At 45.7% G+C, this 24,797-nt stretch overlaps 1 protein-coding gene across 2 annotated transcripts in view; it reads left to right on the forward strand.

Moving 5' to 3' along the window:
• The window catches only part of Usp4 (ubiquitin specific peptidase 4), a 34,978-nt gene that overhangs the window by 4,731 nt on the left and 5,450 nt on the right, over positions 1 to 24,797 (forward strand). Inside the window, exons 3-18 of one of the 2 annotated variants that reach the window (XM_028886975.1) lie at positions 2,263 to 2,393; positions 3,905 to 4,031; positions 6,925 to 7,070; positions 7,198 to 7,259; positions 10,041 to 10,181; positions 10,970 to 11,087; positions 12,311 to 12,484; positions 15,056 to 15,214; positions 16,578 to 16,802; positions 17,815 to 17,898; positions 18,466 to 18,560; positions 19,929 to 20,120; positions 20,784 to 20,872; positions 21,381 to 21,605; positions 24,172 to 24,242; positions 24,647 to 24,765. In XM_028886975.1, the coding sequence (XP_028742808.1) occupies positions 2,263 to 2,393; positions 3,905 to 4,031; positions 6,925 to 7,070; positions 7,198 to 7,259; positions 10,041 to 10,181; positions 10,970 to 11,087; positions 12,311 to 12,484; positions 15,056 to 15,214; positions 16,578 to 16,802; positions 17,815 to 17,898; positions 18,466 to 18,560; positions 19,929 to 20,120; positions 20,784 to 20,872; positions 21,381 to 21,605; positions 24,172 to 24,242; positions 24,647 to 24,765 (2,158 nt within the window). The remainder of the gene's footprint in view (positions 1 to 2,262; positions 2,394 to 3,904; positions 4,032 to 6,924; positions 7,071 to 7,197; positions 7,260 to 10,040; positions 10,182 to 10,969; positions 11,088 to 12,310; positions 12,485 to 15,055; positions 15,215 to 16,577; positions 16,803 to 17,814; positions 17,899 to 18,465; positions 18,561 to 19,928; positions 20,121 to 20,783; positions 20,873 to 21,380; positions 21,606 to 24,171; positions 24,243 to 24,646; positions 24,766 to 24,797) is intronic. The other variant, XM_037207922.1, reaches the window with a different exon arrangement.

The raw sequence follows: 24,797 nt of genomic DNA on the forward strand, positions 1-24,797 counted from the left end.
CCTGTATCTGTGGAGCCATCTCCGGCTCCCTGGATTTTTGCTGTTTTAGTTTGCTGAGGCAGTGGCTCACTGTGTAGCTCTGGCTGGCCTTGCATTGAGTTAGTCCTCCTGCCATTGCCTCTTTTGTTCTGGGTTTACAGGAGTGTGCTACTATAGATATAGTCTTATTTTTGTTTTACAGATAGGGTTTTGCTATGTTCATTGCTGGGCTCAAACTTGCTATGAAGCCTAAGCTGGCCTCAAAAATCACTGCTTTCCTGCCTTAGCCTCCCAAGTACTGGACTTAAAGTCTTGCGCCATTGAGTCTGGCTTTCAGATTTTTAATTTGTTTATATTTTTTAGGTTAAAGTTTTGTGTGCCTCTGTGTGAGGCAGGTCGGGTGTGTTCATGCAGAGTGCAGTGTGGAGGTTAGGTGCAGCTTGTCAGGCTCGGTGGCATTACCTGCTGAGCTGTCCACCAGCCCTTTGTTGTCAAGAGGGAGCTGCTTATGGATCTGAGGTTGGCTCAGATTTGTGATCTTCTTTGTCTGAAGTGATAGGATTACAGGTGTGTTCCACCATCATGGGGTGGTTTGCTTTCATTTTTAGATATGGTCTCACTATGTAGATCAGGTTGGTCCTGCTTCTGCCTCCTCAGTGCTGAGATTAAAACCATGCTCTATGCTCTACTACACCTAGCCTAGGTTTTTTGTTCTGTTTTTTTTTTTTTTTTTTTTTTTTTTTTTTTTTTTTTTTCTCAAAACAAGCCTTCTCTGTGTAGCCCTGGCTGTCCTGAAACTCACTCTGTAGACCTTTCTGGCCTCGAACTCATAGAGATCTGCCTTTCAAGTGCTAGGATTAAAGGCATGCACCACCACCACCACCACCACCACCACCACCACCACCACCACCACCACCACCACCAGGCCTTTTGTTTTTGTTTTTGTTTTTAATATATTTTATTTTTATGTGCATTTGTGTTTTTGCCATGGTCCCCTGAAACTGGAGTTACAGACAGGTGTGAGCTGCAATGTGGGTGCTGGGAATTGAACTCGGGTCCTCTGGTAGAAGAGTCAGCACTCTTAACCTCTGAGCCATTTCTCCAGCCCTTTTTTTTCGGGTTTTTATTTGTTTGTTTGTTTGTAGTTTTTGTCTTTTTTTTGTTTTGTTTTTGTTTTTGTTTTTGGAGACAGGGTTTCTCTGTGTGTATTCCTGGTTGTTCTAGAACTTGATCTGTAGACCAGACTGGCTTTGAACCTCACAGAGATCTACCTGCCTCTGCCTTCCAAGTCCTGGGATTAAAGGCATGCGCCACCACTGTGTAGTTCAGGCTGGCCTTAACCTAGCCATGTATCTGAGGATGACCTTGAACTCATGTACTTCTTGAATCTACCTCCCAAATGCTCAGAAAGAGAATTCTATTTATTTACTTGTTTATTTTGAGGCAGGGTCTTAATATATAACTTAGCTACATAGCAATTATGTAGCCCAGTCTGTCCCAGAACTACCTACGTACCCCAAGTAAATCTTGAAGTTACAGTCCTGATCCTGAGTTCTGCGATTACAGATGTGCACCATAACGCCTAGCTGAAAGGAAATTATTTTCTTGTTTGTTATTTCACAGTGGTGGTCTGTGGTCCCTCCCATCCCCTCCCCCTTCTTTTTTTCTGCCATGCTGGGAACTGAACTGAGGGCTCGGCATGATTGCTTGGTAAGAACAGACCCCTAGCCCTCAGTGCCTCATTTATTTGCCTCTCAGCAAATGGTTCATGTGTAGATGATGTCTGAGTTCAAGCACTTTCGATAGGATTGTTATTGTTAGTATCCATAATTAACTGTTTTATTGTTTTATTCTTCTTCTTTTGTTTTGTGGGTTTTTTTGTTGTTGTTTATTTGTTTTTGAGCTTGCTTTTTCTAATTATAGAAGAGATATAAGTGCCTCAAAAAAATGTGACTAAGACAGGGCAGTGGTGGCACACGCCTCTAATCCTAGCACTGGGAAGGCAGAGGCAGGCCGATCTCTGTGAGTTCGAGGCCAGCCTGGTCTACAGAGCAAGATCCAGGACAGACTCCAAAGATACACAGAGAAACCCTGTCTTGACAAACAAACAAAACGAAACAAAAATTGTGACTAAGGATAATGAATGGCCAGTGACAGAATTTTGGATTATTGTGCTTTCTCCTGTTGATTCTTTTCTCATGAAAAATACCTAAGAATCTTGTAAAAATTAAAAATTCTGGGGAAAAGAAAGAAAAATGAGATATGTGCTAATTTCCTTTTCAGATCCTGAAAGTCAGACCTTAAAGGAACACTTAATTGATGAGCTGGACTATGTGTTGGTCCCAACCGAAGCCTGGAATAAATTGCTAAATTGGTATGGCTGTGTGGAAGGCCAGCAGCCCATTGTCAGAAAAGTGAGTTCCTGAGTTCTTCTACCTGTTAGGTGTGTCTGTAAGTTCTCCCTGAGTTCACTGACTTCTGTTGATTTCTTGAGAAGATAAATGTAGTTAAGTGATTGAAAGCAAGTATTGAGACTTTGTTTATTTGTTTTTTTGAGACAGGAGTTTTCTGCATAGCCCTTGCTGTCCTGGAATTTGCTCTGTAGACCAGACTGTCCTCAAAATCAGAGATTCTCCTGCCTTTTCCTTCCAAGTGCTAGGATTAAAGACATCACCATGTCTTGAGACCTTGTTTTTGTTTCCTGAGACAGGATCTCTGTGTAGCCCAGGCTGGCCTTTTTTTACTGGTCATCTCCTCCCTCAAATCCTTGAGTGCTGGAATTCTGGCCTGAGAGACTATTTCTAGTTCTCTTTAGGAAATAAAATGGTTGTGAGTAACTCAGGATGTTACTGAGTGGTCTCCACATCCCAGAGCTGTCTGGTAGTTTAGGATGTCCATAGTGTTTAGAGCACTTTATGGACTACTGTTCCGTTGGGCCATATGGACATAAACTGATACAGATTGCTGCTCCCCCTTTCTCCCCACATATGCTGAATAACTGTTGTAGCACTGAGCTATCTCCAGCCCTCTTTTTTCTCTGAGACAGGGTCTTACTAAGTTACCCAAGCTAACCTTGAACTCACTTGTAGCTCAGGTAGGCCTTGAACTGGGACAGTTGAGTGTTTTCTTGAGCCTCCTGGGTGCGGAGATCACAAATGTGAGCCGCCATGCTCACCTAATAACTTGGGTGTTTTTTTGTTTTGTTTTTGTTGGGATATGTTTTGTCTGTTTTTCGAGACAGGGTTTCTCTGTGTAGCCCTGGCTGTCCTGGAACTCACTCTGTAGACCAGGCTGGCCTGGGGACTCAAGAGATCCTCCTGCCTCTGCCTCCCGAGTGCTGGGATTGCAGGCTGCACTGCTGCCCGCCTGCTTTTCTCCTCCCCTCTAAGGTATTTCATAGCCCTTTATTTTGACAAACCCTACAAGGGCCAAAACAAGAATTTTTTTTTTCTTCAAAGTTGACCTTCTGAGACCTGCCTATAGGGCCTGGTGTTGTATCCACACAGATCTCTGATTCCATGGAGATGTACTTGGTTCTTCGTTATGGTGAGGGTGGGGGGATTGTAACTCCTAGGATATATGCTGATGAATTAAATTTTTATTTTATTTTATTTTTTTGGTTTTTTGAGACAGGGTTTCTCTGTATAGCTTTTTTTTTTTTTTTGGTTTGTTTGTTTGTTTGTTTTGGGGGCGGGGTGCCTGTCCTGGATCTCGCTCTGAAGCCCAGACTGGCCTCAAACTCACAGAGATCTGCCTGCCTCTGCCTCCCGAGTGCTGGGGTTAAAGGCGTGCCCCGGCGGCGCCACCCGGCAGGAAACTTTTTTTTTTTTGAGAGGTTTTAGTGTTTTTGCTGTCATTGCTGCTGCTGAGGCATGTCGCTTCCAAGACTGCCCAGGTGTCATTCACCCTTGCCTCTTGTTTGCAGGTTGTGGAGCATGGCTTGTTTGTCAAGCACTGCAAAGTGGAGGTGTATTTGCTGGAACTGAAGCTCTGTGAGAACAGTGACCCCACCAATGTACTAAGCTGCCATTTTAGCAAAGCAGACACCATTGGTAAGCAGCTGGCCGGGTTCTGGCCGCCTGGTGAGAGAACGCAGGGCATTGTAATTGATGGGGGAAGTTGGGGTGCTTTCTCAGGCTTGTTACCCAACTGGGGTCGTCAGTCCTGACATGGAAATCTTTTCCTGAGAGAATTGTTTTGACGAACCAGACCTGAAAATTATGTTCTATAGAACAGGACTTGGGCCACCAGAGTAGCTCAAGCAGGCTTGAACTTGAACTCAGTATATAGCAATCGATAACATTGCATTCCTGCCGGGCAATGGTGGTGCACGCCTTTAATCCCAGCACTCGGGAGGCAGAGGCAGGTGGATCTCTGTGAGTTCAAGCCCAGCCTGGACTACAGAGTGAGACTCAGGACAGGCACCAAACTACGCAGAGAAACCCTGTCTCGATAAACCGAAAAAAAGACAACCAGGTGTGGCCTGTCCTTTTAACCTCAACACTGGGGGAGGTGAGACAAGCATGCAGATCCCTGAAGCCCATTGGTCAGCAGCTCCAGGTAAATTAATACGGGAGACCCTGTCTCAAAAAATAAAAGATGGAAAGATACCTAAAGATGAGCTCTGGTCCCCACACGCACACCTCCCGTACCCACACTTGTGTGCATTTACCCACACTAATAAGTACATATACCACACAGAAAACGACAGTGACTGGAGAGATGGCTCGACAGTTAAGAGTATGATGCTCTTCCAGAGGACCAGGGTTCAGTTTTCAGCATCTTAGTGTTTAGTTCTTGTGAAGAGACACCATGACCAAGGCAACTCTTGTAAAGAAGTATTTAATTGGGGGCTTGCCTACAGTTTGAGAGGGTTAGTCCATGGTCGTCCTGGCAGAAAACAGACAGGCATGGTGCTGGAACAGTAGCTGAGCTTTACCTTCTGATCTGAAGAGAGAGAGAGTGAACGAGAGAGAGAGAGAGAGAGAGAGAGAGAGAGCGAGAGCGAGAGCGAGAGCGAGAGCACACAGCGCTGGGCCTAGCATGGGCTTTTGAAACCTCCCCGAGGTACACCTTCTCCAATAAGGCCATGCTTCCTAATTCTTTCCAAATAGTTCACGAACTGGTGGCGAGCATTCAAACATATGAACCGAGGGGGCCATACTTATTCAAACCACCACAACTCTTTAATTATTAATTCCATAGATCCACACCATCCTCTGGTCTCTTGAGGGTATTAGACACACATGATGTACATACATGCCGGCAAAAAAAAAAAAAATCCATACACATGAAAGTTAATTAGTTAAAAAAACAACTCCCACATTCTCAGGGGGAAAAATGGCAGGTGCTGTTTTGTGGTGTTTGTTTGTTTTTGGTGGAGCTGGGCCTCAGTCTCAGGACCTTTTATTAACGCCGAGCAGGCAGGCACTCTGCCACTGAACCACATCCATAGTCTACTTTAACTAAACTCCCTTTGTTTGAGGTGGAGTCTGGCTGTGTAGCCTAGATGGCCTCAAACTCACGATCCTTCTGCGTCAGCGTCTCCATTGCTAAATTATAGGTGACATCACCATACCTGGCTGAGAGCCCTTTTTTTTTTCATAAAATTTTAATTAAAATTTGATTATGTCCCCCCCTTTCCTCTCCTTCCTCCAGCCCCTCCTGTGTTCCCTTCCTCAGATCTCTCCTGTGGCCCCCACTCCCTCTAAATCGGTGGCCAGATGAACTCAGAAGGCCTCATTTTTTGTTTGTGCATCTAACAATAATGATCATAGGGCTAGCTGTTTTTTTTTTTTTTGAGGGTGAGGGGGTTGTTTCAAGACAGGGTCTCTCTGTGTTGTTCTTGCTGTCCTGGAATTAGCTCTTTAAACCAGGCTGGCCAACTGGACAGTGGTGGCGCACACCTTTAATCCCAACACTCGGGAGTCAGAGGCAGGCGGATCTCAGTAAGTTCGAGGCCTGCCTGGGCTACATAGTGAGTTCCAGGACAGGCAGAACTATTACATAGAGAAACCCTGTCTCAAAAAACCAAACAAACAAACAAAAAACCCAGGCTGACCTTGAACTCAGATCTGCCTGCTCCTGCCTCCCAAGTGCTGGGATGAAAGGTGTGCACCAGTACCGTCCAGCTTCTTTTCCTCCTTCCTTCCTTCCTTCCTTCCTTCCTTCCTTCCTTCCTTCCTTCCTTCCTTCCTTTTTTTGTCTATCGATTGAAATGATAAACTGATATTTTATTTATTTTTTTAAAATTTTATAATTAATTTAATTTTACATATCAGCCACGGATTCCCCTGTCCTCCCTCCTCCAGCCCCCACGCACCCCCTCAGCCCCCCCAACTTTTTTTTGTCTTGTTTGTTTGGTTTTTGAGACAGGGTTTCTGTATGTAGCCCTGGAACTCTCTCTATATAGACCAGGCTGACCTCAAAACCCAGAGATTCTTCTGTCTTTGCCACCCAAGTGCTGGTATGAAAGGTGTGCACCAATACTGTCCAGCTTTTTTAGTTTTCTAACTTTCTATGTTGCCTTTCTTCCTTTCTCCTCTTCCTTGTCTTTTTTCTTTTCTTTTGTTTTTGAATAGGTTCTCATACTAAAGCTCAGGTTGACCTAAAATTTTCTAGTAGCTTTGAACTTGTTGGAGCCTTCCACCTCAGTCTCCCGAGTGTTGGGATTATAGGCATGGGCCGCTACACCTGAGGTCTGTGTTACTGTTGTGCTGTAAAGACCTGCGTTATCAGAGAAGCATAGTGAGCTGCTAAGCTTACAAGGAGAGCTCTGAAAGATGATTGGCCTTAGGAGCACAAATAAGTTAAGGTCTGTGAACATACTTGTTCCAGATCTTCCATTAACACTTGAAAGGAAGCAGAGTGAAGATTGGTTTGCCTTGGCTGTCTTTAACTTTATCTCTGGAGACAGCCCTGAATGATGTTTTTGCCTATTCCTAGCAACCATCGAGAAGGAGATGAGGAAGCTGTTCAACATCCCTGCAGAGCGTGAAACTCGGCTTTGGAACAAATATATGAGCAACACCTATGAGCAGCTGAGCAAGCTAGACAACACGATCCAGGATGCTGGGCTGTACCAGGGTCAGGTAGGAGGCCAGGCCATGCCCAGACAGGCAGCTCTGACCAGGGTGTGTGTCAAGAAGTCTTCTGGCAATAAGCATGTCCAAAGTGGGTGTGTTGTGCTGTGTTCATTTGCTTTCCCCTTTTGCTTAGGTGCTAGTAATTGAGCCCCAAAATGAAGATGGCACATGGCCCAGGCAGACCCTGCAGTCAAAGTAAGTGTACCTTCACCCCCCTGTGTCTGGGCTCACAGGGTCAGAGAAAGGGGAAGACAGAGGAGAGGGTTGTTCTGAATTAGATGGAAACAGCAGTTTCTCATCCAAATTGCATAGTGTTTTGAAGTTACTTTGGTAAGTAGCTTGCTTGATACAGTGTAAGAGATGTAAGGACAGGAGGTGGGGGGGAGAAGGTCAGAGCTGATATGGCTACTTTTCAAAGTGACGTTGTGTTTGTTAAGCTCCTTTACTTCTCTACTTGTAGTTTAGAAGCTCTGAGAAAGGAAGAGGAGGGTTAGAATGAGGTCTTGTATGACTTAAGGATGATGTCTTGATCCCACTTACCTCTGCTCTGTGGCCTGCTCAGCTACTGAAAGTGGATTCCGAGCATGGTTCTGTCAGAAGCTAGTTCTGTGACTTGTGGAATTGTGCACACCCTTAGAAGATTGCACAAAGAAGTGATAGCTCTTCTCTGTGATGTCGTGCAGGGAAATAACATATTTCCTTATCTGATGACACAAATAGATCCAGGTGTTGTGACATGCCTGTAGTGTCAGCCTATGAGAACATTTGGTGGAGGTGGAGGGAGGAGGAGGAAAGAGTCCAAGGTCATCCTCGGGTACATAGTGAATTCTAGGCTAACCTGGTCTACGAGACTGAGATTGTGTCTACAAAAACATATGAACAAAGCATCCTGTGGCTGTGGTGATGGGTCGGCAAGGAAACTGCTTGCCATGCACACATGAGGAGCAGAACTCCCATTCCCAGAACTACCTGTGGGGTGGGTGTTGCCGCCTGCCCTAATCCTCGTGCACGGGAGATGGAGACAGGCAGTCTCTGGAGCAAGCTGACTAGCCAGACGAGACAACACGGTGAGCTCTGGGTTCAGTGAGAGACCTTGCCTCACTATGTAAGGTGAAGAGCAGTCAAGGAAGACACCTACCGTCAACCTCAGCCTCAACACGTGTGAATGCACATATGTACATTTCCCACATATACACACCATATATGCATATGCAAAAGAAAAGCTGAAAATAGAACCGTGATGCCACAAAATGCCCGTCTCCTATCACAAGAACTTATGAATATGTTTTGCAGATGTGATTATAATAATGTTGACATTGGGAGACTCTTCAGGTGGACCCAGTGTAACCACAAGGCTCCCTGTAAGGGAAAGGGAGGCTGGAGAGTGGTGTGAGAGCAGAAGCAGAGGAAAAGCGTGAAATAGGAGAAAAGCTCTACAAAACCTAAAATCTCTACAGAGGACTTTAACTTGGACACCTTGACTCCTTGGACTTTTTTTCATTCATTCATTCATTCATTCATTTTGGTTTTTTGAGACAGGGTTTCTCTGTGTAACAGCATTGGCTGTTCTGGAACTCGCTCTGTAGACCAGGCTGGCCTCCAACTCACAGAGATCCGCCTGCCTCTGCCTCCCAAGTACTGGGATTAAAGGCTTGTACCACCACTCCCGGCTTAATTATTTATTTTATGTGTATGGGCATTTTGCTTGTATGTCTGTCTGTATAATATGTGTGTGCCTGGTGCCAGTGGATGCTAGAAGAGGAAGTTGGATTCCCTGGGACTGGAGTTACAGGTAGTTGTGATCGCCATATGGATGCTGGGAACCTGGGTCCTTTGCAAAAGCAACACTCTTAATCCTCTCTCTGGGCCATCTCTTCAGCCCCTCCTTTACACTTTTTAATTTCCAGTAATTTCATGATAATAGTACATTTGTGTTGTCTTGAAAGCCCTTGAGTTTGTAGAAATTTGTGACAGCCGCAGTAGGGAAACAAACAGAAAAGTTCAGACTAGACAACTCCCTTCATAACCAAAAGTGCTACAGAACATAGGGAAGGTGACCCCTAAACTCAACCTCTGGGTCAACTCCTTTGGGGTCAACTTGAAGAACTGTATCTTTAGTTGTGCGGCCTCAGGAAGGATAAGAACCACTGCTCCAGGGAGACCCTCCAGGTGGTTGGCTTGCAGCCTGTGAAGTCCAGTTGGTAACTCCGCAGAGGCAGGTGACTGTCCCGGCCCTTAGGCTGCTTCACTTGTACCTCCTTTTCTGAGCTTTGCTTCTCCCTGTCCGTCCCCCTCTGAAGCCTAAGAATTTCCATTAAGGGAGATATGGAAGAGCAGGGTTGCTTTAAGATTCCATGAAGGTTAGAGTCTCTTACTAAGGTGTGGTTGGTCTAGAGTAAGCATAGAATGGTATTCCTGAGGCACTTTCCTTTTCTTGATCTCCAAGGCAGTGTCATGTAATGTTGTACATGAGGATACAGCCATAAAGTAGACAGTGTGTTGGGTCAGGAAATGAGATCAGTAAGAAAAGCACATTTGCTCACTGATTTATAATCAATATAGACAAAACTTAGGGAGGAACTATCAAGTCCTAGGGTTTGGGGTGGATCAGATTTAACCTGCTGAACTATCACACTGGCCCTTGAAGGCACAGGGGGAGAAAGTATGTGTGTATCTGTCACATGTATAAATGCAGGCACACGTGCCAGAGCATGCTTGTGGAAGTCAGAGATCAATTTCAGATGTCAGTCCTTCCTTCCACCTACTTTGAGACAGGGATCTCTTGTTGTTTGCTGCTGCCTGCTCCAACCTAGTTAATCTGAGCCCGGTGAAGACAGGGTTTCCTAGTCTAAGTAACTGAGAATGAAGACTGCTCTCTCCACCTAAGAATGGTTGTTTATTGAGAGGAAACCTAAGGCATTGAATGGGGCCTGGACTTTGCAACCAGTCAGTGGTGGTGTTTTTGCTTCCTCCCAGATCAAGCACTGCACCTAGCAGGAACTTTACTACCTCTCCAAAACCATCTGCAAGCCCTTACTCCTCGGTGTCTGCTTCTCTCATTGCAAATGGTGATAGCACTAACACCTCTGGGATGCACAGCTCCGGTGTCAGCAGGGGGTAAGAACGGTCTTTTACTTTGCTTTTTTCCCTACCAGTGTCTGGAATGCTCTTCTGCTGCTGCCGAGATAAACCTTGTGGGATTAGAGCTTCCTGGGAGAACATGCTGCACGTGCCTTTCACTCCGTTTCCTACCTGCAGGAAAGCATGCCTCCTAGTTCTGACTTTTGTTACTTGTCCTTTTGCTTCCGGTCCTTTTTCTCCAGTCTAAGCTAGGATAATCTTGAGGGGAGGGTGGCTGGTGTAGGGAGATCACAGCATTTGGGAGGGATGGGCTGGCCACATGGCAGCTGTAAAGGGACAGTTGTCAGTCCTGGCGAGCCCTCTTTCTCCTCTTGGCAGCGTGTTCCTTTCTCCATTCCTTTCTCCATGCGTGTTAGCATATGCCTCGAAGCATAGGCATGGCGGGAGAGAGTGAGACAAGAGAGTGTGAACACTCAGGAGTCTGTTCAAGGCTGATGTGACCTAGTGGATGGTGGCACATGTAAGCCCTTGATCTTGGTACCCAAAATAGCCTTTCCTGAAATCATCTGATAGCCTCTTAGAACGATATAAAATTAGTCATCAAAATCTAAAAGAAGAACATTTAAGTAGCATTTCTCCCTGTACTTACTGCCTGTTAGCATGTCAAGTAAAGGTGGAGGACCAGTGGAGGTAGGGAGCATTTCATTTCCATTATGAGACTGCAACCAGGCACAAGTTGTAGAGGCCCAAGCAGAGCTCCAAAAGTCATCCTAAGCATATGTACAGCACTTGCTTTTATTGCTGATGCGGATTGTGTTTTTCAGTGGATCTGGCTTCTCTGCTTCGTATAATTGCCAGGAGCCCCCGTCGCCTCATACCCAGCCTGGCCTCTGTGGACTTGGAAACCTGGGGAACACCTGCTTCATGAACTCTGCTTTGCAGGTAGAGGGGAAAGTTGCCAACTAAATAAAACTGAGAGTGGGAGTTTGTTAAGTTAAGAATGGGTCTTCTCTTAGGTCACACCCCAATTCACCTCCTTTTAGAAGTCTCTGCCAGGATACCTCCTACCAGCTAGTTCAGAATGGCTTCATCAGTGTTTGTAGTTCTAACACTGTTGTTTGCTTAGTTGTTTGGTGTTTTTTTTGGTTTTTCAAGACAGGGTTTCTCGGTGTAGTTTTGGTGCCTGTCCTGGATCTCGCTCTGTAGATCAGCCTGGCCTCGAACTCACAGAGATCTGCCTGCCTCTGCCTCCAGAGTGCTGGAATTAAAGGCGTGCGCCACCACCGCCTGGCTCTGGTGTTATGTTTTTGAGACATGGATTTTTATCTTCTCTCAAAAGAAAAAGGAGAAAAAGACTAGGGATATAACCCAATGATAGAGGTCTTGCCTAGCATTCTCAGTGCTGGGTTAAATTCCCTAGCAGTGCTACCACACAAACAAACAAAACCCAGTGTTAGCACAGTGGTTTATGACTGTAATTCAAGGACTCAGGAAGATAGCAAGTTCAAGGCCTAGGCTAAAGAGGGAGGTCTTCTCTCAAAATCTATCTTTATTCGTTCATCAAGCATTTATTGGGTAGATACTATGTAATAGCATTGTGATAGACATGGGCTGCAAGGGATTAAGAGTCCAACTGTAGTCGAGCGACAGTGGCACATGCCTTTGATCCCAGCACTTGGGAGGCAGAGCCAGGCGGGTCTCTGTGAGTTTCAAGGCCAGCCTGGGCTACAGAGTGAGATCCAGGACAGGCACCAAAACTACACAGAGAAACCCTGTCTCTCCGAAAAACAGCAACAAAACAAAACAATTGCAAGTTCAGGATTTCTAAGGGCACTCTCAATTTTGATAATTTGCTAGGACTTAGGGATTTACTTAAAGCTATCATAATTGTTTCGTGATGATGGTTTATTTTGAGGAAAGGATATAGATTAAAGTTAGCCAAGGAAAAAAGCAAACAGAATTGTCCAGGGGGCGGGTTCCAAATGCAGAACTCTGAATGGGTCTATATACCTGCAATCCAAGTGCTTGGAAGGCTGTAGCAGGAGGATTGACAAGATTGAAATCAGCCTGGTCTAAGAATGTTTCAAACAAAAAGAACTTGGTTTGTCTTTTCTGTTTTCTTGCTGTCTGGAAGAGTTGTAAGCTCTGATTTTGTCCTGTTTCAGTGCCTGAGCAATACCGCTCCGCTGACTGAGTACTTTCTCAAAGATGAATATGAAGCTGAGATCAACAGAGACAACCCTCTGGGGATGAAAGGGGAGATTGCAGAGGCCTATGCGGAGCTCATCAAGCAGATGTGGTCTGGAAGGGACACTCATGTGGCACCTCGAATGTTCAAAGTAGGTTGAGATATATTACCCTTTTTCCTCAAAAGAAAAGATTGTTTTTACGCTGTGTGTGCGTGTGTGCACACTCTGATGCACTTGTGTACACACATATGCACCATAACACAAGTGTAGAAGTTAGAGGACAACTTACAGGAATTGGTTCTCTCTGCCATGGAGATCCTGAGGATCAAACTCAGATAGTCAGGCTTGGTGGCAAGCATCTTGATCTGCTGAATCTGCCTGTTAGATTCCCTTGTCTTTTTTTTTTTTTTTTTTTTTAAGTTTTTCAAGACAGGGTTTCTCTCTGTAGCCTTGACTGTGTTGGAATTTGTTCTGTAGACCAGGCCAGCCTCAAACTTACAGAGATCATCATACATTAAAAAACAAAAACAAAAACAAAAAAAATAACAACTGGGTGGTGATGGCATACACCTTTAATCCCAGCATTTAAGAGGCAGAGGCTGTCAAATCTTCAGTACAGGCCAGCCTACTCTACAGAGTGAGTTCCAGGACAGCCAGGGCCATACAGAGAAACCCTGTCTCAAAAACAAAACAAATCAAAAAGTAGAATCTAAGACTCGAAGTTCATGTCATTAGCCACTTCTTTTCTGTCATTCAGAGCTTTTTTTGTTTTATTTTATTTTATTTATTTATTTTTTTGAGACAGGGTTTCTCTGTGTAGTTTCGGTGCCTCAAACTTACAGAGATCCGCCTGGCTCTGCCTCTTATGTGCTGAGATTAAAGGCTGTGCCACCACTGCCCAGCCAGAGCTGTGGTTTTATTTGTTTTGTTAGCTTTGGATTTTTTTCAATTTTAAGACAGGGATGGGGAGGCATGGGTCAGTCTCACTGTGTAGCCCTGGCTATCCTGGAACTCATTATACAGGCTAGGATGTCCTCAAACTCATAATTTATCTGCCTTTAACTCCCAAGTACTAGAATAAAAGACGTGAGCCACCAGGCCTGTCTCGGTACTGTGGGGGTTTTGTTTGTTTCTTTGAGGGGGGCAGTCGTTTAAGACAGTTTTTCTGTGTAGCTTTGGCTGTCCTGGAACTCACTCTGTAGCCCAGGCTGGCCTTGAACTCACAGAGACTCACCTGCCTCTGCCTCCTGAGTGCTGGGGTTAAAGGTGTGCACCACCACCACCACCACCACCACCACCACCACCACCACCGCCGCCGCCGCCTGGCTGTTTGTCTTTAAGACAGGATTTCTCTGAGTAACAGTCCTGGCTGTCCTGGAACTTGCTATGTAGACTCAGGCTGGTCTCCAGCTCCCAGAGATCTGCCTACTTCTGGCTCCTGAGTGCTGGCACTAAAGGCATATGCCACAATGCCTGGTTAATGAAAGGCAATTCTTATTCAGATCTTTTCCCTCAGCGAGGAAATCTCAAGTGGTTAGTTAATATTGAAGACTCTCTTTCATCTTTTGGGCTAGTATAGCGCTTCTTCACTTTAGTGGTGACCATGGTTGATGTCTGCACTGTCTGGTTGTGGCCGCCAGTGCCAGTGCTGCTGAGTACTTTTGTGGTTAGTATGACCGAAAATCTGAGCTTGTGGGGCTGAAGAAATGGCTTAGCAGTTAAGAGAACTGGCTACTCTTTTAGAGGATCTAGATTTGATTCCTGCACCTACATAGTGGCTCACAACCATTTGTAACTCCGGTTCTGGTGGATACAAAGCCTTCTTTTGGTCTCCACGGATACCACATAGGCACACTGCACAAAAAACATAAAGGCAAAATATCCATACACATGAAGTAATAATTTTAAAAAAGAATCTCAATTTTAAATTGTGTTTAACTTTTTGGTTGGTGCTAGGAATTTAACCCAGGGCTTTGTGCAAGCAAATCAAGTACAGTTGAGCTATATCCTAGCTCCTCGGTTTATTTTCAACTTACGTAAATTTAAATAACCTCTCAGTTAGTGGCTAAGGTATTATACAACACAGATGCAGAACAAAGCCTGTCCAATTTGAGGCTGCATCATAGTCTCTAGGCAGGCTTAGGACAGGAGGTTATGGGCCCAGCCCTGGAGTCTGGTTGAGCCTCAGCGGGGCCTTGGAATTCGTTTCTGATAAGCTCCCAAGTGGTGGTGCTGCTGACTGGGAACTAAGTTGTTTTTTGTTTGTTTGTTTTTTGGTGGGGGGGCTTTTCAAGACAGGGTTTCTCTGTGTAGCTTTGGTGCCTGTCCTGGATCTTGCTCTGTAGACCAGGCTGGCCTGGACCTCACAGAGATCCGCCTGATCATTTTTTAAATTGTAACACTGAACCACAAAAGAACATTGGAGTGGGACATCAGAACTTGCATATCTCAACTGAGAGTGCCTTCCCTATGCCTTTCTCGATAATGGCCTGATTTCAGACCTGTGTTTTTCTTGGCGCTCTGATCTGAGCTGTTTCTCTGGCCCCACTGGCCTCAGAATGGCTCTTGAGGAGTTAGTTGGACGGTTGGCTCGGGAGGTTTCTCGTGTTCCAGTGGACTATAGAGCTGTCATTGTGACCTCTGCCCTCTGACGTCACTTGTTTGCTTTTCCTTCTTCCCCGCTTCTTTATCATACTCCTGATAGAGTTGCTTTTGTTGTAGACGCAAGTGGGACGTTTCGCCCCTCAGTTTTCTGGCTACCAACAACAAGACTCTCAGGAGCTGTTAGCCTTTATTCTAGACGGATTGCATGAAGACCTGAACCGAGTAAAGAAGAAGCCCTACCTGGAGCCAAAGGATGCCAACGGACGACCAGATGCGGTATGATATTGAAGCTGTCTGCGCGGTGTCCCAAAGAGATTGCCCTCTATTGGCAGCACGGGAGCTGTCTTCTGGTGTTGGGGTTAGTGCGAGGGCCCTTGCTGCTTCTCACTATTTCTCATGACAGGGATGCGTTCTTAGTCAGAAAGGAGCTAACTGCAGTTGGCTTTTTCCTTTCTTTCTTTCTTTCCTAGTACTCAGAGCCTTCTGAGTACTCATACTACACCACTGAGCTACATCCCAGCCCAGCTCTGCTACTCCTGACACTTCTTGTGGATTTCTTCAAGTTAGCTCGTTTGTTTACTATTGCATTTGCAAGCCAGGAACTAAAGAGCTGTAAAAACTTTAAATGTTGACTGTGTGCTCTTTACAGTTCATCCAGTATATTTACTTGTGGTCCTGTGGCCCTGGTGATAAGACCTCTGACTTCACTCCTCTTGGGCAAGTGCTGGATCTCATTGTGTCTGGGCTGTCATCAGACTGTGTAGCTGAGTGTGGCCTAGAAATTTTGAGTCTTTTGCCTCCAGAGTACTAAACTAGCCTCTTTTCTCCTTGATTATTAAACTATCTCATTAAGACTAAATTTAGAGCTGGGAGGTGGTGGCCCACACCTTCAGTCCCAGCACGTGGAGGCAGAGGCAGGTGGATCTCTGTGAGTTTGAGGCTAGCCTGGTCTACAGAGCTAGTTCCAGGACAGGGATACACAGAGAAACCCTGCCTTAGAGTGAAAAAAAAAAAAAAAAAAAAAAACAAACCCTAAATTTAGGACATACATACTTGTTGCCTTGATTTTTCTGGTATGTGAAAGGGGAATTTATTTTAGGGACCCTGTGGCATTGAAATAATTGATATAAATACTCTAAAATAGCACTCAAATCTTAACTAAAAAAACAGGAGTTAGCTTAAATATACTGTTGATTAAAAATCTGATTCCAGCACTCAGGAGGCAGAGGCAGGTGGACTTCTGAATTCAAGGCTAGCCTGGTCTCCAGAGTGAGTTCCAGGACAGCCAGGACTATGTTACACATAAAAACCCTGTCTCCAAAACCAAAACCAAAAAACCTCTCTTAAGGGCCTTTAGAGCATTAAAAACACAAAAAGATTGGTCTATCCCCAATTGGATCTATGTGTTTATGGTGCCCTCTGGATGCCTTATTCTCTATAGATTCTCTGTTGGCATCTTAGTAGGTATGGTTATGGGTACAGAGCTGGCCTGTGGTGAGAGTGTGGTACACTAAAAGCTGTTGGCAGCTCATGGTCTACATTTTAGTCCATCTCACTGCTTGTTATGAAGCATTCTGGGTGCAGGGGAAAAGGACAGATGTTGAGAATCTCCTACTTAATCCTTCTTTTTTTTATCCAGGTGGTAGCAAAGGAAGCCTGGGAAAATCACAGGCTGAGGAATGATTCTGTGATTGTGGATACTTTCCATGGCCTTTTCAAATCTACTTTGGTTTGCCCAGAATGTGCTAAAGTTTCTGTGACTTTTGACCCATTTTGCTATTTAACTCTCCCACTGCCTTTGAAGAAGGATCGAGTTATGGAGGTCTTCCTGGTTCCTGCTGACCCTCAGTGCAGACCTATCCAGGTAACAGAATCCTTACCTTCATAGTACCACTTGCTGAGTAGACTCTAGCCCCTGATGGACTGCTTTCTATCTGCTGCATGGGAAACTCCACCAACTGTCCCTGGGTCCCCTGGCCTTAGTCTGTGTGTGCACTGTGTCCTCCATCAGACCTTTGCAAGCCCGTCATTCAGGACCTGTTGTAAAGGTCACTTTCTCATCATTCCATTCTTGCACCTGGAGTAACCTGGTTTACCTGCTAATGGTCCTTGAATGTTGGGAGCATGCGGTAGAGTTTCCTTAACTTTATCTTTTTTTTTTTTTTTTTTTTTTTTTTGGTTTTTTGAGACAGGGTTTCTCTGCGTAGTTTTGCGCCTTTCCTGGAGCTCACTTGGTAGCCCAGGCTGGCCTCGAACTCACAGAGATCCGCATGGCTCTGCCTCCCGAGTGCTGGGATTAAAGGCGTGCGCCACCACCGCCCGGCTAATCTTTAAATCATGTAGGAGTGCAAGCCAGAGGAGAGATATGGCCAGTGTTTGCGCGTCCACTTCTGCTGGTGGCACTTAGTGTCGTTTATCCCCTAGTCTTCAGGACTTTTTTCTTCTTTTTTTAATTTCTAAACAAAAGTGATACCTGCTGGGTGTGACGGCACATACATTTCCTTCTGGCACTGAAGGGATGCAGAGGCAGTTAGAAAAGATCTCTGAAGTTGAAGCCAGCTTGGTCTGTGTAATGAATTTCAGGCCGGCCAGGGATACACAGTGAGTCTCTGTCTCCAAAAGAAAAAGAGAGGGGATACATAGTATCAAATGGCAATTTATATGTTTTTAGCAATTCTTTAGAGGAAGTAGTGACCTAATCCAAGAAGGATTTGGTCGTGGAAAGGGGGTGCCGCCTGAGTGTTGCAGCTTTGCTCACACCGAAGACTCGGCGCTGTCAGCTGTTTCCTTGACTCACCTGGGCCGTGCTCTGCCTCCGGAAGAGTCCTGTGTCCCCATGATGTGTGACTCTGTCACCTTGACTTTCTCCTTTGCAGTACCGTGTGACTGTGCCGTTGATGGGGGCCATCTCCGACCTGTGTGAGGCGCTCTCCAAGCTGTCGGGCGTCGCTGCAGAGAGTGTGAGTAGGAGCCATCCGTGGCCCTTACCACGGCTAAGTCACTGTCTGGCCCTTCGGAGTTCACTTTCAAGCTTTTGGTCGCTTTTGAAAGGCTGTTATTATTGGACAGCACTAATGTGATCATTGGTGTGTATCTTGGATACCTCATGGCTCCTGGCCTTGACCATTATCTCTTCCAGCACAGGGAAACACCATTCCCTCCATTGCAGTGATGTTACCCATCGTCAGAGGGATGAGAGTAGGGCTCTGCTTCCATCATTGTGTGCTGTGTGGGATGTGGAGATTGTCTCTGGAAAGCCACTGGGGTTTCTAGACAATGACCAGTCTCTGATCAGCACTCACTTCTCGCCATTCCTACCACTTGAGGGCAGATGTTAGCAGCATGCCAGTGCTGCTGACAGCCACGGGACTCCCTTTCAGGCCTGGTCCTAGCCCTGGGACTATTCCCATGGTGGTTCTCTATAGGCAACATGACAGCAGGGTGTTTCCGCCCTTTGTTTCTGGGTTTGCATCAGTGAGGAGGAGCTCTGTGAGCCCTTCTGTCATGTTTCTTTCTGTACTCTTTAGATGGTGGTCACAGACGTATATAATCACCGGTTCCATAAGATTTTCCAGATGGATGAAGGTTTAAGCCACATCATGCCTCGAGATGACATTTTTGTGTAAGTACTTAGCAGTTCCTGATAACTGACCAGAGGAATCGTTGTAGAGGCTTTGCCTTGTTTGTGTTTCCAGGGCTGACATCAGTGTTCCTGATGTATCTGTCCTAGGACCTGGCCAAAGGAATTCCTTCTGTCCCCACAGAGCCCTGTGTAGACCCAGCTTTGGTCAATAGTTTCTGTTTGCTAAGAGGACAGTTCAGTGGTTCTGCTCTCAGAGGTTCCTTGCTCAACAAGAGTCATAGATAGGCCAGGTGGTATCAGGGCACAACTTTAATCTCAGCACTCGAGAGGCAGAAGCAGGCAGATCTCTGGGTTTGAGGCCAGCCTGGTCTACAGAGTGAGTTCCAGGACAGTCAGGGTTACACAGAGAAATCCTGTCTTCCCCCCACCAAGGAAAAAAAAAATCACAGCCGTATACGAGACTAGGACAAACAAAGGACTGTGGTATGAGGGATTGGGTTCTCTGCCTCCGTCTCTTGATTCTGAAGCAGTGTCACAGGGCCAAGGTCTCCATCAGAAAAGACTAGCTGTTGGCAGCTCAGGCATGCTGCAAATCTCTGAGATTCAATTTTCTCATCACCATGAAGACAATCCAAAGTGTTGCTTTGTGGCCACTTTTGGGAAATAGGGTATGTGTTGTCTACTTGGGTACAGATGTTGAAATGGACTTAAACTTTGTGGCAGCTTTCAGCCAACCACTTGCTCAAGGGAATTTTACTACTGGCCTGTGGTAACTTCTATAATCCCAGCATTGGGGAGATTCAGGCAGAAACGTTTCTGTGACTTCAAGGCCAGCCTGGGATATATAGTAGGTCTAGGACAGTCTGGGCTACCTAACAAGACCCTCTCAAAAATAAACAACTTAGTTGGTAGAGTGTTTGCCTAGTGTACACCAAGTACTGGGTTTGATCCTTGTCTTCAAATAAACCAGGTATGTCTGTAATCCCAGCACCTGGGAGGTAGAGGTAGAGGATTAGAAGTCTGAAGGTCCTCTTTAGTTACATAGTAAATTTGAAACTTGCCTAGAATAGGAAAGGAAGAAGAAAGACTTGAGACTAAAAATTGGTTGATTTTTTTTTAAATTGAGCTTTGTGGTAAGAAAAGTTGGTAGATGAGTTCACCACAGTGGTCCAGATGCTGGCCCTTATTTCTGTTGATAATCAGAGAACAGCCCACAGTTGAAGTCTTTTGGGGCTAAGAAGCAGAGTCTGGGCTGTATAGACTTATGTGTTGACAGTGATCAATCTGTAATCACCTTGGAAATGGCTGAAGGTCCTCTGTCTGTTATAATCACAGTCCTCACCACCTTGCAGCTTATATCTAGTCCTGCTGGGGACCTGCTGTGACCCTCTTCTGTGATTCACGCAGGTATGAGGTCTACAGCACTTCCATGGACGGCTCGGAATGTATCACTCTTCCAGTCTACTTCAGAGAGAAGAAGTCCAGGCCGTCAAGTACTTCTTCTGGGGCTGTGCTGTATGGACAGCCCCTTCTTGTTTCTGTCCCTAAGCACAAGCTGACCCTCGAGTCTTTGTATCAGGCTGTTTGTGATCGCATCAGGTTGGTGCCAGAAGTGCAGTTACTATCTGGGATTAATGGGTCCAGCAACTTTAGTCCTTTGCAGTATCTCTGTTGATCCCATGTTCTCATCTTTGTGAAAAATGGCATTGTGCCAGCCCCTGGGAGGGTCAGGGTAGAGGCTAATGGGATGGAGTAACTAGCACATGTTAAGTACCATGAGCCAGAGTTTGTTCAAACCTCGGATTCCTAGAATCCTATCAAATATGCTTAGATGGCATCCAGTTGGAAGAGTGCTTGCCTAGCATGCACAGAGAGAGCCCTATGTTCAGTCTCCACAACCCCATAAGCCGGGCATGGGGATAGTGCACACATGGATCTTAGCAGTTAGAGTGGAGGCAGGTGGATCAGAAATTAAAGGTTATTCTTAAATAGAAAGCAAATTTGAGGCCAGCCTAGGATATATGAAATTCTGTTTCCAATAAAATAAAATAATGCACATGGTATTCCTAGAAGACTTGAAACCAGCCTCTCTGGTGTCTTTATTGGCTTATTAAGTTACATGTGATCTCTTAGTTGCATCTTCGTTTCCTGATCCATTACATTACATTTGTTAGCAACTGAATGTAAATTAGGTACTGCTTCATAGCTGCATAGTAGAGAAAGAGTTAAAAGTTAACACTAATAGTCTTTTGTTTTTTTAAGCCGCTATATAAAACAGCCTTTGCCTGATGAGTTTCTCAGCTCACCCTTGGAGCCTGGGGCCTGCAATGGCTCCAGGGGCAGCTATGAAGGTGAGCATTCTTGCTGTGGGGTTGCAATGACCACGTTGTTCTTGACTTCCCTCTTCTTTCTTGGAAGGTGTTAAATACATGGAAGTATTTGAGTCTGGGCTGGTAGAAGGTAGGGTCTCTCAGTCCATTGTTAATGTCTCTGCTTCCTCATCATGGAATAGCACACCTTATCAGCCCCTTGGGGACTGTCCCATGTTAAATCAAGTGCATAATACTGTAGAGGTGAATAGGGGTAGGTGCACTTTAACATACACAACAAAATATGGAAGAAAATATAACACACTTAAGTATTAAATAAATGTTTTATGGTTTATTTGTGGGTTTTGTTGTTTTGAGGCAGTCTCATGTAGCCCAGGCTAGCCTCAAACTTGCAGTGTGCTTGTGGCTGGCCTTGAGCTCACTATCCTGCCTCAGCCTCCTGAGTGCTGGGACATCACCATACCTGGCTAAATAAAAATTGTAATATTGAAATATGGGATTTATACAGATTGTTTCTCATGTGTATCAGGAGACGACGATGAAGAAATGGATCATCAAGAGGAGGGAAAAGAGCAGCTTTCGGAAACAGAAGGCAGTGGTGAGGACGAGCAGGGAGACGACCCTAGTGAGGCCACCCAGAAGGTGAAAGGCCAGCCGCGGCACAGGAGGCTTTTCACCTTCAGTCTTGTGAACTCCTACGGAACTGCTGATATCAATTCACTGGCAACGGATGGAAAACTACTCAAACTCAACTGTGAGTTCTTTCTCGGGCCGTTCAGCTAGACTTGGGACCCTCAGGATCCATTTGAAAGTCCCTTCACCTGACCCTCACTCCATCAAGTTTGAACTGTTTTTAGGTAGCTCTAGGACCAGACATGTGAGGCCTTGGAGAATGATTGAGGGCACATATACTCTTCATCCTTCAAAGGATTTTCACCTTGTTCCTTTTGGTAGTGGGGGTGACAAGTTTGAGACAAGCACGTGTGCGCTAGCGCTCTCTCTCTCTCTCTCTCTCTCTCTCTCTCTCTCTCTCTCTGTCTCATTTTGTTTTTTGAGACAGGTTTTTCCTCTATTTAGCCCTGACTGACCTGGAACTCGCTCTGTAGACCAGGCTGGCCTGGACTCAGAGATCTACCTGTCCTGCCTCCCAAGTGCTGGGATTAAAGGAGTACACCACCACGCTCTTGATTATTTTTAGGTATATGTTTTACCTACATGTATGTCTGTGCACAGTGTTTGTGCCTGCTGACCATGGAGACCAGAAAAGGGCATCATATCCCCTACAACTGAAATTACAATTGTGATCCAGCCACCAAGTGGATGCTGGGAACGAATTTGAGTCCTCTGTAAGAGGAACAAGTGCCATCTCTCTGGTCCAAAGAGAGTCTCTTGTAGGTCTATTTTGGTCTCAGACTTACTGTGTAGCTGGTGCTGGCCTTGAACTTATCTTCCTGTCTCTACCTCATGAGTCCTTGGATTATAGGCATGCACCACTATGCCCAGCTTTCACCTGAATCCTCGATGACCGCAGAAGATCTGCAAGACCTTTCCTCTGGCTCAGTGATACTTCTTGTGGTCATGTTAGGAGCATTTCTGTAGACTTGTTTCATTCAAGAATAAGTTCATTTTTCTCTTTGTCCCAATAAAAATACTTAATCAAATATGATGCAACTAGAGGGTAGTTATAGATTTGTTTATCAGTTACCTGGAGCTTTGTAATCACAACAGCATACAGTTGGGAAGAGGCATCCCTAGGAAGTAAACGTGCATCTTGTGTGATGTCTCCATGGGCCAAGTAGGAGCTGTACGCTTCTGTGTCTTTCATTAGGCAGAACTTAACTAGTTAACCATCAGTCCTTCGCCTTCCTTTTCTTTCTCTCTCTCTCTCTCTCTCTCTCTCTCTCTCTCTCTCTCTCTCTCTCTCTCTCTCTCTCCCTCTCTCTCCCTCTCTCTCCCTCTCTCTCCCTCTCTCTCCCTCCCTCCCTCCCTCCCTCCCTCCCTCCCTTCCCTCCTCTCCCTCCCTCTCGCTTTCTTTTTTTTCCCTTCCTTCCCTTCATTTTAATTTTCAAAGTTTTATTTTACGTGTTTGAGTGTTTTCCTGCATGCATGTATGTGTCCATGTGTGTGTAGTGCCTGCAGAGGAATTAGATCTGCAAGAGCAGTAAATGATCTTAACCTCTGAGCCATCTTTAAACCCTGACCCATCCCTTTCAAAATTTTTTATGTGAATGGGTGTTTTACCTGAACATATGTCTGTGCACCATGTGTGAGCCTACAGAGGCCAGGAAGAGGAGACCACATTCCCTGGGACTGGCATTTCAGACAGTCAAGAGCTGCCATTGGGTCCTGGGAATTGAACCTGGGTCTTCTGGGAGAGCAGACAGGGCTCTTAGCTATTAAGCCATCTCTCTAGCCTCTGACTTTTTACATTTTTCACTTACTTAATTCATAGTTCTAGGGATTGAACTCAGAGACTTGTACATAAGAGCGAAGAGCTCTAGTATTAAACTGTAGTTCCCTACCCCCACCCCCCTTTCATTTTTTTCCAAGACAGGGTTTCTCTGTGTATTCTTGCCTATCTTGGGACTCTGTAGATCAGGCTGGCCTTGAACTCAGACATCTGCCTGCCTCTGTATCCCAAGTGCTGGGATTAAAGGCGTGCGCCACCACTCCTGGCCTCCTTTGTTTTTTGAGACACAGGGTCTTATGTAGCCCAGACTAACTGGTCTTGAGTTTACTCTGTAGCTGAGGATGGCCTTGAGCTCCTGATCCTGCTTTTGCTTTCTAGAGGCTGAGATCACAAGTAGGAACTACACCCTGCTCTCAGATTTAACTTTGCTTCCTCAATTCAGTCTCCCTTGCTGTCTCTCGACCATTCAGTGCCCTGGGGTGCTGACAGTGGTGAGCTGGGATACTGTAGGGCTTGTTTCATTTTCTGTCTTTCTATCTTTGTGTTACTTGGCATCTCCCCGATAACCAGTTGGAAAACAGTTACTTTATCTGTCCTGTCAGATGTTCTTGTGGTTCAGGCAAGAGGAAAGTCTGTTCCCAGTCACTCCATCTTGACTCTACATATGTCCTGTCAGAATTCTGGGTGTTGGAGTTTATCTGTGTAGCATTAAGGAAGTCTTTGTCAAAAGATTTGGGAGGTTGGGGTTCAAATGGTTGCTCCAAGGCCTGGCATTGCTCTCCTTGGTGACTGGTGGTGGGTGAGCAGGTGTGGTGGTCCTGCCTAAGTGTGGCCCCTCTTACTGGTCACTTGGAGAGCCTCTCTTTTTGCTGTCATTCTACAACGAGTGACACTCTGGTCCCCTCCACAGCTCGATCCACACTGGCCATTGACTGGGACAGTGAGACCCGAAGCCTTTACTATGATGAGCAGGAATCTGAGGTAGGTCATTCAGGGTTTGTGGTCAGTGCTCTGTGCTGGTTTCTGCTCTGGAGATACAGTAACAGTCGGTAATCTTGCTGATTGGACAACAGTGTAACATGTTTTCCTTAAGAACTAAAATGAAGAGCACCCGAGCCTTGGTCGTTTTGGTCCGGGACTCCAGATAATATAGTGGGTCCCATGCAGAGAGCCCTGTAGTTCTTTCCTTTCTCTGTTTCTGGGTAGCCCTGACTGTCCTGGAACTCACTTGTAGTCCAGGCTGGCCTCGAACTCAGAGATCTGCCTGCCGCTGCCTCCCGAGTGCTGGGATTAAAGACGTGCACCGCCACTTTCTGGCTGAGAGCCTCAGTATCTTAAGCTGGTAAGATCGTTCTCCACCAGAACTCAGCACTTATTTCTTGCAGGCCTGTGAGAAGCACGTGAGCATGTCACAGCCTCAGAAGAAGAAGAAGACTGCAGTAGCCCTGAGAGAGTGTATTGAGCTCTTTACCACCATGGAGACGTTGGGAGAACATGACCCCTGGTATGCATACCCAGACTCTGAGCAGAGGATCC

The sequence above is a fragment of the Peromyscus leucopus genome, chromosome 7, assembly GCF_004664715.2.
Source record: "Peromyscus leucopus breed LL Stock chromosome 7, UCI_PerLeu_2.1, whole genome shotgun sequence".
Lineage (NCBI taxonomy): Eukaryota > Metazoa > Chordata > Mammalia > Rodentia > Cricetidae > Peromyscus > Peromyscus leucopus.